The 13,080-nt window shown below is 31.9% G+C and overlaps 1 protein-coding gene across 1 annotated transcript in view; it reads right to left on the bottom strand.

Annotated features, from left to right (window-relative positions):
- Spock3 (SPARC (osteonectin), cwcv and kazal like domains proteoglycan 3) overlaps positions 1 to 13,080 on the bottom strand; it is a 382,391-nt gene that overhangs the window by 86,541 nt on the left and 282,770 nt on the right. The window contains exon 6 of the mRNA XM_051182485.1: positions 8,252 to 8,366. Coding sequence (XP_051038442.1) covers positions 8,252 to 8,366 — 115 coding nt within the window. The remainder of the gene's footprint in view (positions 1 to 8,251; positions 8,367 to 13,080) is intronic.

Raw genomic sequence — 13,080 nt, 5'->3', positions numbered from 1 at the left:
AGTAGGTGATCATGCAGTGAATCAGAATGCTTCTCATTTTTAAAATCTACTTATATTATCTTACTGATGTGTGTATATGTGTGTGTGGGGGTGTGTGGATGTGTTTGTGTGTCTGCCATGTTTGAATATTTTACCTAGAAAAAGGTAACAAATGCCCTGGAGGTAGAGCCCACAGTGGTAATGAGATCCCAAAGATGAATGTTTGGAGTCTTGCACATCATCTGAAGCCATAGCCGGTCTTTTAATATGTGAGCATTTCTCCAGCCCTGAGAACATTTTTTTAAAAAGCTCTCTATGTCAATCTTAATCCTACCACATGTTTTCTCATATTTATCCTAAAGCATCTCTAGTACTATTTATAATTAATCCTCTTAAATAGCATAATATTTTAAAATTAGAAATATGCTTTAGATATTTATGTAGGTGGGTGTTAGAAACACAAATTAGATTTGGGGGTGTATATAATGCTTCAATATGGAATTTTTATTTTCAGTTTACTTAATTAGATTTCTCAAGTACAAAGGTATACAATATAGTAAAATTTTTCTTACAACAATAAGTCCAGAAAAAAAAAAAAAAAAAAAAAAAAACCAGAGGTAAGAAACCACAAACTGAAATCTCAGAAGTTTTGGGCTCTTTCACTTTTAATGGCCTTTTTCTGACATTTTGTTAAACTGATATAAAGCAAAATGTACTTTAACCATTCCCAAGTTATTGGGTGTTAGTTTCCATTGTATTTCCATTTCAAATGATGGCTGCTTTCTCCTTTACATTGAGACCATTCTGAATATTTGGTCTTAAATATTAATGCTGGATCAAACATTCTAAGATTTTCCAGTATTTTGAGGCAAGTCAGTCTTAGAATTGTTATTAACACAGCAGTCTGTCAATTATATTTTACTACATGTCAAGCCTGGATGTGATTATCTCTTTCTTGGTTCTTGTTCTTATTTTTAGTATTAAAACTTAAAACTTTGTTCTATGTTCAAATATGTTTATTACACACATTTTAAGCTTTGTAATAAAAGTAGCAATCAACAATGCATCTCACAGCTTGAGTGAGCCTAATGGGCAGATATGATGGACTAAAATGGTATGGGGTTGTATCAGCAGATCCCTAGTCACTCAGGAGATGATAGCAGGAGTATTGTGTGAGCCCTGGAAATCAGGACCAGCAAAATGCCTAGGTGTCATTTGAAAAGGGGAAGCCGTTTTTCATTCTCTTAGCATATATTAGAAACTGATTGTAATACTGTGGTGTCTTCACTCATAATGAAGTAAAGCCTCCTAATGTGCAGGGATTGCAGGGATGCAATTGTATTGTTTTGGGTTTTTTTTTTTTTTTTTCATTTTCTTGAGACATCACTGATTATGGGGTGGATTTTTCAGTGAGGTAGTTGCTGTAAGTAATCTAAGTAAACTCATTGTTTTACCAAGACAGACTTGTGGAAAATTGTTTCATAGGCCTATATTCAGTGTCCATATTAAGTGAACAATATTTGCAAATTTCCCAGGAAAATCAAGAAGACCTTTGGTGACATTAGTTAAATTTGAATGAAATTCTTAGAAAATATGTTAGTAAATTAAGTGATGTTCTATGAGAAAATAGTACCTACACTAATTTCAGATTCTTTGTCCTCTGATCTTCTAGAGGAAGAACAACAGGGTAATTGTGAAGTGATTTTTTTTTAACAGTATTGGCTTGTATATAGCTATAAAGGAGTTCATAGTCCATACTTCTTAAGTTTCTCAAATGAATGTGTAATGCCAGAGAAGAGATTTAAATGCTGTTAAAAAAAGAAATTAGTCTCTTAATGTATAAATATGACACAACACTTTAGTATGAAAGGCTTCTAACTGGCTAGGCATAAACTTATTGATTATAATAGAAAAGCTAAAATTATTTATTTACAAAAGATATATTTGACACATACATCTCATGAGTGCACTGCGAGTGAAATACCATAATTATGGAAAATGTTGTATGGTTAAGAGGTAAAGAAATTACTGATTAATGAAATGCAATAAACTTAAACATTAATTAAAAGTAATTGCTTCATAGTTTCAGTGATTAAAATGATGAATGCTATAGGCTAATGTAAAGGTGAACAAAAAGCAAAGTAGTTGAATATTAGGCAGGGTCAAAATTTAATATTAGATACATGAATAGTAAAAAAAAGTGTTATAGTGTATTTAATGTTGATATTATGAACCTTAAGTATATATATATATATATATATATATATTATTTTTATAATATATATGTTACATAAATGTATATATTTAAACAGAGAAGCAAAATATCATTTTTAATTAACTAAAATATATATAAATGTGGGGTGCATACATATATATGTATATATACATACATACATACATACATATACATCTGTTTCACATATTCTATATTGTACCATGAATTCTAATTGGTATTAGTAATAAAAACCCAGAGTAAGATATTAGGGGGGCGAAAGTGAAGAATCAGAGAAGCAAAGTGTCCAGCCACTAGAGAGTACTTACCTCTACCAATGCTCAGACCAAAGGGGCTATCCTGTCCTCAGACTGCATCCTCAGACTCTTGAGACTGCACTGCTCCTCAGACTGCCTCTGCCTAATCTGCCCTGAGTCCCTGTCTCCTCTCACCTTATATTCCTCTCTCCACTCAGCTATATGCCTTACTGTCTCCACCTCCTTAGTTCAGGGATTAAAGGTAAGTCACTCCAGGTACTTGCATCAATTCATGAGAGTTCAGTTTCACTTTTAGACAGACTGAATTCCATGTTGTACATGGTGGCCTTGAACTAAGAGACATGTCTGCCTTCCTCTCCCAAATCCTGGGATTAAAATTAGTATCACCACTGCCTGGCCTCTATGGCAAACTAGTATGACTAGCTATGCACTCTTATCTTCAGGGCAAGCATTATTTGTTAGAACATACACAAAACATCACCACTCTATATGTATATAGTATAAATAATTTGTGAAATAAATGAATAAATAACATTGAAAAAATAGTGTGTGGAGCTAAATATTTTTATTTTAATTTCATTTGTATATTTAAGAAGATAAATGAGACAACTTTCAATTATCATGTCAATGTCATATTTTGTAATTTTGCTACTATGCTTCTGTGGCTTGAATTAAACCTATATAGGATATCATCTGCAGTAATCTGAGATAATAAGGTAATATTTCTTAAAGATGACATTTAAATATTCTCAGGGTAATGCTAACAATAGTCAAGTGAAGATCAAAAAATGAATGTTAGAAAACAGCTTCCTTGGGGAAACAGGAATCTAGTTATAATGTTACTCTTTCTTTTATCTACTCAAAAGTCAGAAATAAGACACAGTTGCTGAAACTTCCACTCTCTTCCCCTGCCATTCCAATTCTACGGTACCAGGTAAATGCAAAACAATGCATATATTATGTTATCTCCCTCTAAATCTTGAACAAGCATTTACTAAAACAAATAAAATTGTTTCTGACTCAAGTTGTATGCAGTATCACTATTATCTCACTTCCTATGCTATGATAGCCTAACATAATTTTAAGTCTATCCATGTACACTTTTAATAAAATTTATCTTTTGAATAAGTAGAATAATATTCTTAAATAATGTTTTTAGAGAACTGAGTTCTATGAAAATTCAACTAAAATGAAAATTTAGTTAGAGGAGAAACTGTGCATGTCTCGTTAATCATTCAGAAAGTCATAATTTTACTGCTCTGGATTTAATAGCCTCAGCTCTGTGGACTCAACTGATGAATGCTTGGTCAGGATTAGGGTGGGGGTTTCTATAGTACCATGTTGCCAAATCAGCAAGAATTGTGATGGGACAGTGTTGTTCATTTTACAAAATGCAAACTTCTGATATTTCATTCTGTTGAGTTATAGCAATCAGTGTTAAAAACATCTCAAATTATATACCCACATCTGCAAGTAGTAACTATGAGACAATTAGAACAAACAGTCATGTTAAAACCCTTGACTTTTTCTTTACATTTTTAGCATTATCAACCAAATTCCTCATGTACATTTGTGCTATCACACAACCTAAGCCATAAACTGAGAACACTGACTGTTTATAATATATATTTCTAAGAAAGGAAGGCCAACATGTTTCTCTTCACTTCTAATCTCCTTTATAAAACATGTTTTTATTTGTGTGTGTGTGTGTGTGTGTGTGTGTGTGTGTGTGTGTGTGTGTGATTTTAACTGTGTGCCACATGTCTATGCCACTCCATGCAGGTGAACAGAGGAAGCTGGATCTACAGGCTGTCATGAACATGGGTTCTGGGACCTGAAGTCTGGAAGACTTTGCATTCTTACTTTTTATGTTATATGACTGTATCACCTGCTTTCCTTTCTTTAATTAATTATCATTACACATTCTGGTAATTGGGGGTAATGACTAGTGTTAGCTCCACATTTGTTGGGCAATCCATATTATAAATAAATTTTACTTGGACTTCTGGTTTTAATTCCAAAGTATATAATCATTATTCATGCATGTTATGCATGTTTGTATGCAACTCCTGAAGAACTTGAAAAATCACCACTATCACTTTATCTTATTGATTAGCCAACTAACATATAAGTGAAGACTATGAATGAAAAAGGATGGAGCTTCACTGAATGAACGGGGGAGGGCCTAGGCCCTGTCCCAAATAACATGACACACTTTGATGATTCCCACATAGAAGGCCTTGCCCTCTCTATGGAGCAGAAGAGGAATGGAATGGGGATGAGTAGAGGGCATGAGAGAATGGGAGGGAGAGGGAACTGATTTTATATATATATATATACATATATATATATATATATATATATATATGTATATATATATATATAAATTAAGAAGGAAAAAAGAAAAAAAGAACTAATAGAAAGAAAACAAAATGAAAGCAAGACAAGACAAGACAAAAAAAAAAAAAAAAAAAAAAACAGCCAAAATGTCTCTGTATCTTCAAGAGAGAAAGTATCAGTATAAAGCCACAGGCCCACTTACGGGCCAAGTCATGACAAAATAAGACATTGTTTCATTCTACAATTTTTAGTTGCACCTGAATATGGCTGCTGCAGTGACTATGAAAAACAGTAGCTGAAGAAACAATATATTTACACACACTGAGTCCATTAATTCAAGAGCAAAGGGTGAAGGAAAGCCACAAGAGGAAATTCAAGTTTCTGAGACACCATAAATACAGTAAGCATAATGCACAATTCATGCTCAAGTTACAACAGAAAAGGCCAAATAAATAATGTCCTGAAGTTGAAGAATGAAATGAATAACAAAACAGTAGACTTTTGATTTTATAGAGCTAAGGTTTACTCTGTTTATGAAATATTGCAATTAAATATATGCTTTGGGTGATATCTTCAAGTTACAAAAAATATGGTATTTTCCTAAGATCTTTCTAGATCTTCTTGGTAGTTGATTCTGTAAGTCTCTTATAAAGTAGATAATTGTATTTTATATGCATATAGTAAAATTGTGGATTGACTTATTTAGAGGTTATGTTCACAATAAGTCATTTATTTTCCTTTATAATCAATTGAAGTTGCATCGTTATTTTGATAATATTAGTACCCCTTTTTGATAATACATCTTATGTCTGAACAATACTTCTTTTAGATGATGGTAGGACTATTTTTAAATGAAGGGAAAGCTGAAATGAGTGTGAAAATAATTTCAAGTTATTTATTGAAGGATTCGTTTATATACCTGTCCAAAGTCAAACTCCAGAATTCTAAAATTATAAAGTAAGTAGTTTTAATTTTTCTTTTAAAATTTTCAAATTTAAATGCTTAACCAATTTATGTCTACCCCTTGTGGACTATATCTGGAGAATAATGATGAAATATACATTACCTTCTATGTACAAAAAAACTATTTATTGATTGATAAAGAGCAAGCAAATCTAAAAGGTTCACTCCATAATTAATAAACTGAAAACTAAGTGTGTTATCAACTTGACCTCAGTGAGAGGATCAAGGAGATTGAAGATTATTTCATAGAGTGTAGTTTTCTTCTTACTACTTCTGTAACAAAGATGACATAAAAAAGAATTTCCCACACTGCCTAGTCACCCTAAGACATGCTTCTATTATAAATGACAGGTGGAAGATTAGAAATGATGCTGAACTGAGTTTTACATTTCCCATGTTTCTTGGCCTTTGGCACTGTGAAGAAATGACATTCAAAGTTTTCTGTACTACTTTTCCACAGTAGCTGGCAAAATCCTGTTCTTGCTTTGCCCTACAATCTTTTTGAGCAGAAGAATTAGTTTAAAATTCTCTTACCTCTCTTTTGATGCACAATTGAACTCAAATATCTTTATTTCCTGTGGTATGACTTTAAGAAAATTTGTTTCTTGACATATTAATATAAATACTCTAATGAAAATTTGAGTGATAAAACAATTGTTCATTCACTGGGAGGTCGGCTTTATAGATGTGTTACTTTCCTAACTTAATTCATACTGGCATTCTATCACAGTTTATGAGATAACATGATAATGTGATACCATATAAAACATATTTCCTCATTCAAAAGTAAGCTTGAAATCAGGAAATTTTATTGAACAATAATCTTGTTGAAGGGTTGTGGTAATTTAGGTAATGTAGGGGAAGTGATTATCAGAGTTATTTAGTAGGTATTGAAATAAATGGACTGGGAGACAGAGAAAATGATATATAAGTAACCAATCACAGAAGCTAACCTATCCTACTGTGAGACAGCAAAAGCAATATGTAAAGCATAGGGCATAGAAGCCACCCCAGCCACTTGGAAAAGTTGAAATCACTGAGCATATCTGAACACTGATAATCATTGACCACTTTAAAGTAAATTAATTTTCCTTTGAAAAATAATACTGATTCAGTGTTTTAACAAAGTGTCAGTGTCTTCCTATGATTTTATTTAAATATTTATCTGAGTTATGACTCTACCAACTGACATATTCATAAATGACAACACCAAGTTTCAGACAATAGGTCTAAAATAAGATATTTGTCATGAGGTTAAAAACTTGCAACAGCTTTACTAAGGGATGTATCTTTGAATTTAACTTAAAAATTCATAAACTGGATCCTCAGACTTCTAATTGTGTGACACTACTAAGCAGTGGAGGAACCTTCACACTAAGTGTTTGAAGTCTATGAAGGACTTTAGGTCTTTGCAGATAAACACTTGAAAAGGATTTGGAAAACTCTCTCTCTCTCTCTCTCTCTCTCTCTCTCTCTCTCTCTCTCTCTCTCTCTCTCTCTCTCTCTCTCTGTGTGTGTGTGTGTGTGTGTGTGTGTGTATCCTAGCTACTATGAGGTAGATGCTCCTCCTGATCTTCCTACAGTTCTATATTGTGATATCATAACAAAACCGTGAACTAAAACCACTGAGCCAGGAGCCCAAATTAACCTTCACTACTTATAAGTTGATTAACCTTGGAATTTTGTTATAATACACAAAACCAACACACCGTGTTCAAAATATCATTTTAATTAAGAAATTTTATATAAAATCACATTTTTTTTTCTTTGAAGCCATTTTTCAAAATGTTTCAGGAAAAGCCTGGTAGTGATACTTCTCTGCCATAGAAAGATAATTCTCAAATTATGACAATCAAACAGCTACAAATTCAAATGCTGATTTTGACAGTCTTGATCTTTTCAAAAGTATAATGACAATTTCACACATATGCTCACATGCACACACACACACGAAAATTTCTGTAAGTAACCTAAGAAAACACAAAGATTATATGATGCTACATATCAAACTACTAAAATACTTTATTTATAAAATTGTTCAATGGGAATTCACATGCCTAGATGAACTGCACAATGGGTAGGCATCTCATTTATAAAAACAATATTCAAGCAGTTTTGTATGTGGTCAAAATAAGTTGCAGTTCTTAGATCTGAAAATATGAACTCAAATTCACACAATTGAAATCTAATAATTTTTAGAAAATACAATTTAACAATTTGATATTTGGTTACCAAATAAAAAATAAACAGTCTGTGAATTTCACTTTATTTTCATAATGACTTTGAAAGACATGGGGAACTTTTCTGTGTATAATTGAGGCTCAAGTCAGAATCAACTGACAAAGGAGATGCTATTCTTACAGCCAGTCACAGTTATAAAAGCAAATTTTGTTTCTGGTTTCATTAACTGATATTTATGATGGACTATCCTGGGAAAGAGAATTGAATATAAAGGTAGAAATGATTTTGTAGCACTTACCTCTCTTAACATTTCTGCCTGTGCTTGTAGATTTATCAGAGGGACATGGACAACGCCCTTCACATCGTATAGTAATCTGTTTGCCTAAGACACATGCTTGATATTCTAGCTTGCACTGTGTAAATAAAAGAATAAGAAACAAAGTATTACTCAAGCACATTTATATTTAATTATATCATTAGAAAGTCAAAGAGTCCTTAGGCATATTATTTGTATATGTAATTTCCAAGTGTTTTTATTTATGTCTATAGTGCTATGAGATACCCTACCCAATATGTATAATTAATTGCTACATAGACAAGGCAGTACAACAGTACTTGGGGGATCATTTGGATTAAAAGACATGGAGTAATGCAGTGGCACAGAAATTGTAAGATTGCTTAGTCTGGATTACAGAATAAGTTACAAAAGGACAGAACAATAATGTAGAAACTGACTATCCATCTCCTGAGTTGTTTTGGATATGTTCCTGTTTTGTTTCAGTTATTTGAGAATGTATAATGTATCTCTCTTTACTCTATGCTTGGTGCATCACAACACATTAAGAAATCATTGAAGACTTTGCATGTATTAATTGACAGACAAGGATAACAGTTCAAACACACACATATACAGACCAGTTTTGCATGCTTACATACAAAATCAATATAACATATATTTTGCAACCATAATATGATATGCATGCCTACATTTTATCTAGGTACACATATTGTGAACACATTTACAAGATAATATATTCATATGTATCCTTTAACTCATAATGTACAACATTTTTTAGTGGAGTTTCTCTAAATCTCAGATATTAATAATCATGAGTTGCTTATATAATTTTGTGACCGAGACTTTTCTCAGTAGTTAGCATAAAACTAACACAATTGAAGGAAAACTATTAAAATATTATAAAACAAGTTATTTTGTGATTTTGGTTTAACCTGAATTCATTTTTCTAGAAACATGACACCTTATAAAATGTTAAATATGTGAGTCTAAAAATCCCTCTTAAGATAATGTTTGCTAGCTAAATACATGATATGATGAAAAATTCTAATCTAACTCCATATTTTAAGAGTCAATGATATCTTCCTACACAAAAGTACTGTGTCTAAGTCTTTTGTAACATGATTTCTTTAGAAGTTACTCCCGTAATTTTCTGAGTCAATTATTTTAAAATTAAGTAAGGTAGACATTCTGGCTCTAATGTGAAATCACAGGAGAGTAATTTGATTGAGCTCGCATCAGGAAGCAAAACATATACCCAGTGACTAACCATATCACTAATATCCTCAAACAATTCATGTTTCCTTGTTGAAAAAATCTTTATGGACAAACAGAATCCTTAACTGTATCTGCAACAAATGATTAAAACTGTGGACAGTTTGAACAAATTTGCAATTGAGAAATGATTCCTCATTAGAACAAAATTTTTAAAACTAATCAAATGAATAAATGATTATAAAAATGATTTTGGCTCTAAAATTTTCAACATCTAATCAAATATAAAAATAAGAAATTAATTACAAATTCTTTGATGAGAGCCAAATTAGATAATTTACCATTTTACTATAACTTTTTATTGGCTTTAGAATTTGGATTTATTGTTGCTTTCTTCTAAGTTGTGTTATTTCTCATCCATGTCTGTTTCAATGCAGTTAAATTTAGGAATAAACTTTGTATCTTTTTGTTTTTTGTATTGTAGTGAATGTTGGATAAGCAGTACAATTTTTTGTTTAATAACAGTTATTTTACTCCATCTAAAGCTCAAGTAATATTGTGGTAAAGGAGCTGAGCAGAATATAAGAACCATATAAAAGGAAGGAAAATGCAAAGTGAGGTCTGGGTATGACAGTCCTGAACAGGAGTAGGTCTGCTAATAGACAAGAAGAGATAGCAGTGAGGCTCACTTGAAACCTATACTTCTCTAGAGAGTCATGTTTTCAGTTATGTTACCACTGGAGAATCAAGCAGAAACTAACAGAAAGTTTTAAAAACATGGTCACAACAAGGCCCCCAAAATTAAGTTGAGTGAGTCACAAAACAGAGCATGGTCCACAGACAGGCCAGGGTGTTAATAATAGTGAAAGGGTATAAGAATGTAGGCCAGAAATATTGTTACAAATATATTATTTTAATTATTCATAGATATTAAGGAATTCAAGCCAGTTGAAATAGTAAGATCTACAAGACAGTGGCCTTCTTTGACTGAGCCAATACTGTTCATGACATACAAGTGAGTACATTATACCATGAAGAAAACAATAAAGGTTAAAGGCAAAGGGTTTGACGAAGTATTGAGTGTAAGTAATGAACACAAGTTATGAAAGAGCATGTAAAGCTAAGGTATTTTAATTCCTACAGGATTTTCATCATCCTGGTATGAACTGGATTATCATTGATATGATTATCAGTAAACAAAATCAACTGCACTGATATTTTCTTTACTGAAGCAATAACATTTTATCATATTAAAAGAAAATTTGAGAAATAAGAAAGAACAGAAATAACTTTTTGGCCTCAATCTTTCTTGGACTAATTTATCTCTTTAATAACTCCAGTACCAGCACTATAAACACAATAAGCATGAACAGGATTTCTCACTCTCAGATGGGACTAAGTCTTTTACAGAAAACCACCTCTACTTGTTTCTATAATCTTCACCCTGGTGTTTTCCTGGAAAGACAAAGAGAAGATAACAAGAACAGATTCAACTGGAAATCCATTCATCCAACTGGGATAGACAACTCACACAGAAATATCACAGATGTGATATCACAAGTCAGAAGCAAAATATAGAAACAAGCACATTGTAACTATCTTCTCCATGGGGGACACTGAATTATCATTCTCTATATGTGACACCTGCATGAAAGAGTAACACATTATTTTAGGAAAGGTTTCTTGTTCTCACCAAAAGCTTTATTTAGGGGAATTTATTTTTATACTGTAAAAGTTTATTATGTTCCCTTCTTATCCAAGCAGATGGTCTATACAAGGTGAGTGTATGTAATCAAATGCAAGTAGCAAATAAAACTATAGAAAGTACAAATTTGCTTCAAATTGAAAAAAAAAACTGAAACAAACAAACAAAAAAAAAAACAAAAACAAAAGCTGTGGGTGATTTTTCAATCAACAAAGAGACTCAACAACAGAATTATCAAAAAGACACTTCATGAGTCTTATATGCAATCTACAAGAATCTGGTATATTACCCATTAATATAATATCTTTTGGTCAGCTTTGATGTGATGGTCATACACTTCAAATGCCATATTGTCCTACCTTTTTTCTGCTTTAAATTATTTGATAGGATTGATACAATCTTTTTTACAGCTTTCTACGTGTGGCTAACGTCATCATGCCATGGCAAGTAGAAAAATCAAATTAAAATTAATGAAAACTGATTCAGATTTCCAAAGTACGCTTTAGTGTTTTATTGATTTTGTTGAATCTGAATTTAAAGAACTATAGGAAAATGTATATTTTACTCCTGTAGTGTATGTCAGTCAAATCCTACTGTGGTTTTTCTACTATAAAATCATATTATTATAAGTCTGTACAGCAACTTTTCAGTTGTATAGTAACATTTTCCTTATAAGAAAAATATTTTTGTATTAATTTTACGATTCACATTCTTACAATAGCATCTTTATTTATCAGCTATTACATGAATAAAACATCATGCTTACATAAAAATTACAATATATTTGTTCTATATAGTATTCATTTTATTCATGGCAACATTATATCTGATTAACCCTGTTCCTATTTTCTGTGACCTTATATAAATTAGTACCTCCATGCTTCAGATTATTTTTGAGATTTATTTATTCTGCATATAGCATTCTCCCTGCATGTGCGCCTACATTATGTATTAGAAGAGGGTACAAGAACCCATTACAGATGATTGTGACCCACCATGTGGTCACTGGGAATTAAATTCAGGTCCTCTTGAGCAGTCAGTGCTCTTAACTTCTGAGCCATTGCTCCAGCCCCCAGATTATTTTTGAGTGAAGGTGTTAATGTATATTACATACCTTGCACATTTTTATGAGTAATATATTGATGAATATGAAATTGATACATTATTTTTACACTAACATTTCAATTTAAACCACAGATTAATATACATTAGGCATTTAAATAGCCCTTTGTTTGCAGGTGCGATGTGCATTTGGCAAAGAAAATGAAACCAAGTGACCTGTCAGTGGATTGACTTTGAACTTCCTAAAGACATTCTGAATGCATCAGCTGGAATAATAGCTGCTAACAAGTTACAGTACCATGTGCTACAGTTATCTTTTACCTTGGCCTAACAGTTATCTGTCTAGAATATAAGTTTTTGATGAGTTGCATCATAGTTGGCATTTACAAATCTGAACTGTAGCCTGCCATTGCTCCAGGAATTTCCACAGTTTAACTTATGAATAATCTATGTTGCAAAGAGATCATTCATGTGAAAGCCACACAGTAAATGCACCAGCGATTCTGTTCCTAAAGATAGCTCTTGGATTAACTATATGAGTTTTCACTGGGCTCTAATTCCAGAATTTCTTGCTTCCTAGTTTTAGGAAACAGTTTAGTTAATACTATTGCAGAAAGTTTAATTTTTTTAAAAAATTAAATTAAAAATAATGAGATTACTACCTGATATAAATGCTCAATTAATTTAGCAATTGATAGTAAGGCTATTAACCATAATTACTTTTCTTTCTTTTACTTTTTTATTTTTTTTTAAAGATTTATTTATTAATTATGTATACAGGGTTCTGTCTGCATGTATCCCTGCAAGCCAGAAGAGGGCACCAGATTTAATTACAGATGGTTGTGAATCA

Source organism: Phodopus roborovskii, unplaced genomic scaffold (assembly GCF_943737965.1).
Source record: "Phodopus roborovskii unplaced genomic scaffold, PHOROB, whole genome shotgun sequence".
NCBI classification, from domain to species: Eukaryota; Metazoa; Chordata; class Mammalia; order Rodentia; family Cricetidae; genus Phodopus; species Phodopus roborovskii.
The sequence above is the reverse complement of the archived record's forward strand: the minus strand, read 5'-3'. Positions and strand labels throughout refer to the sequence as shown.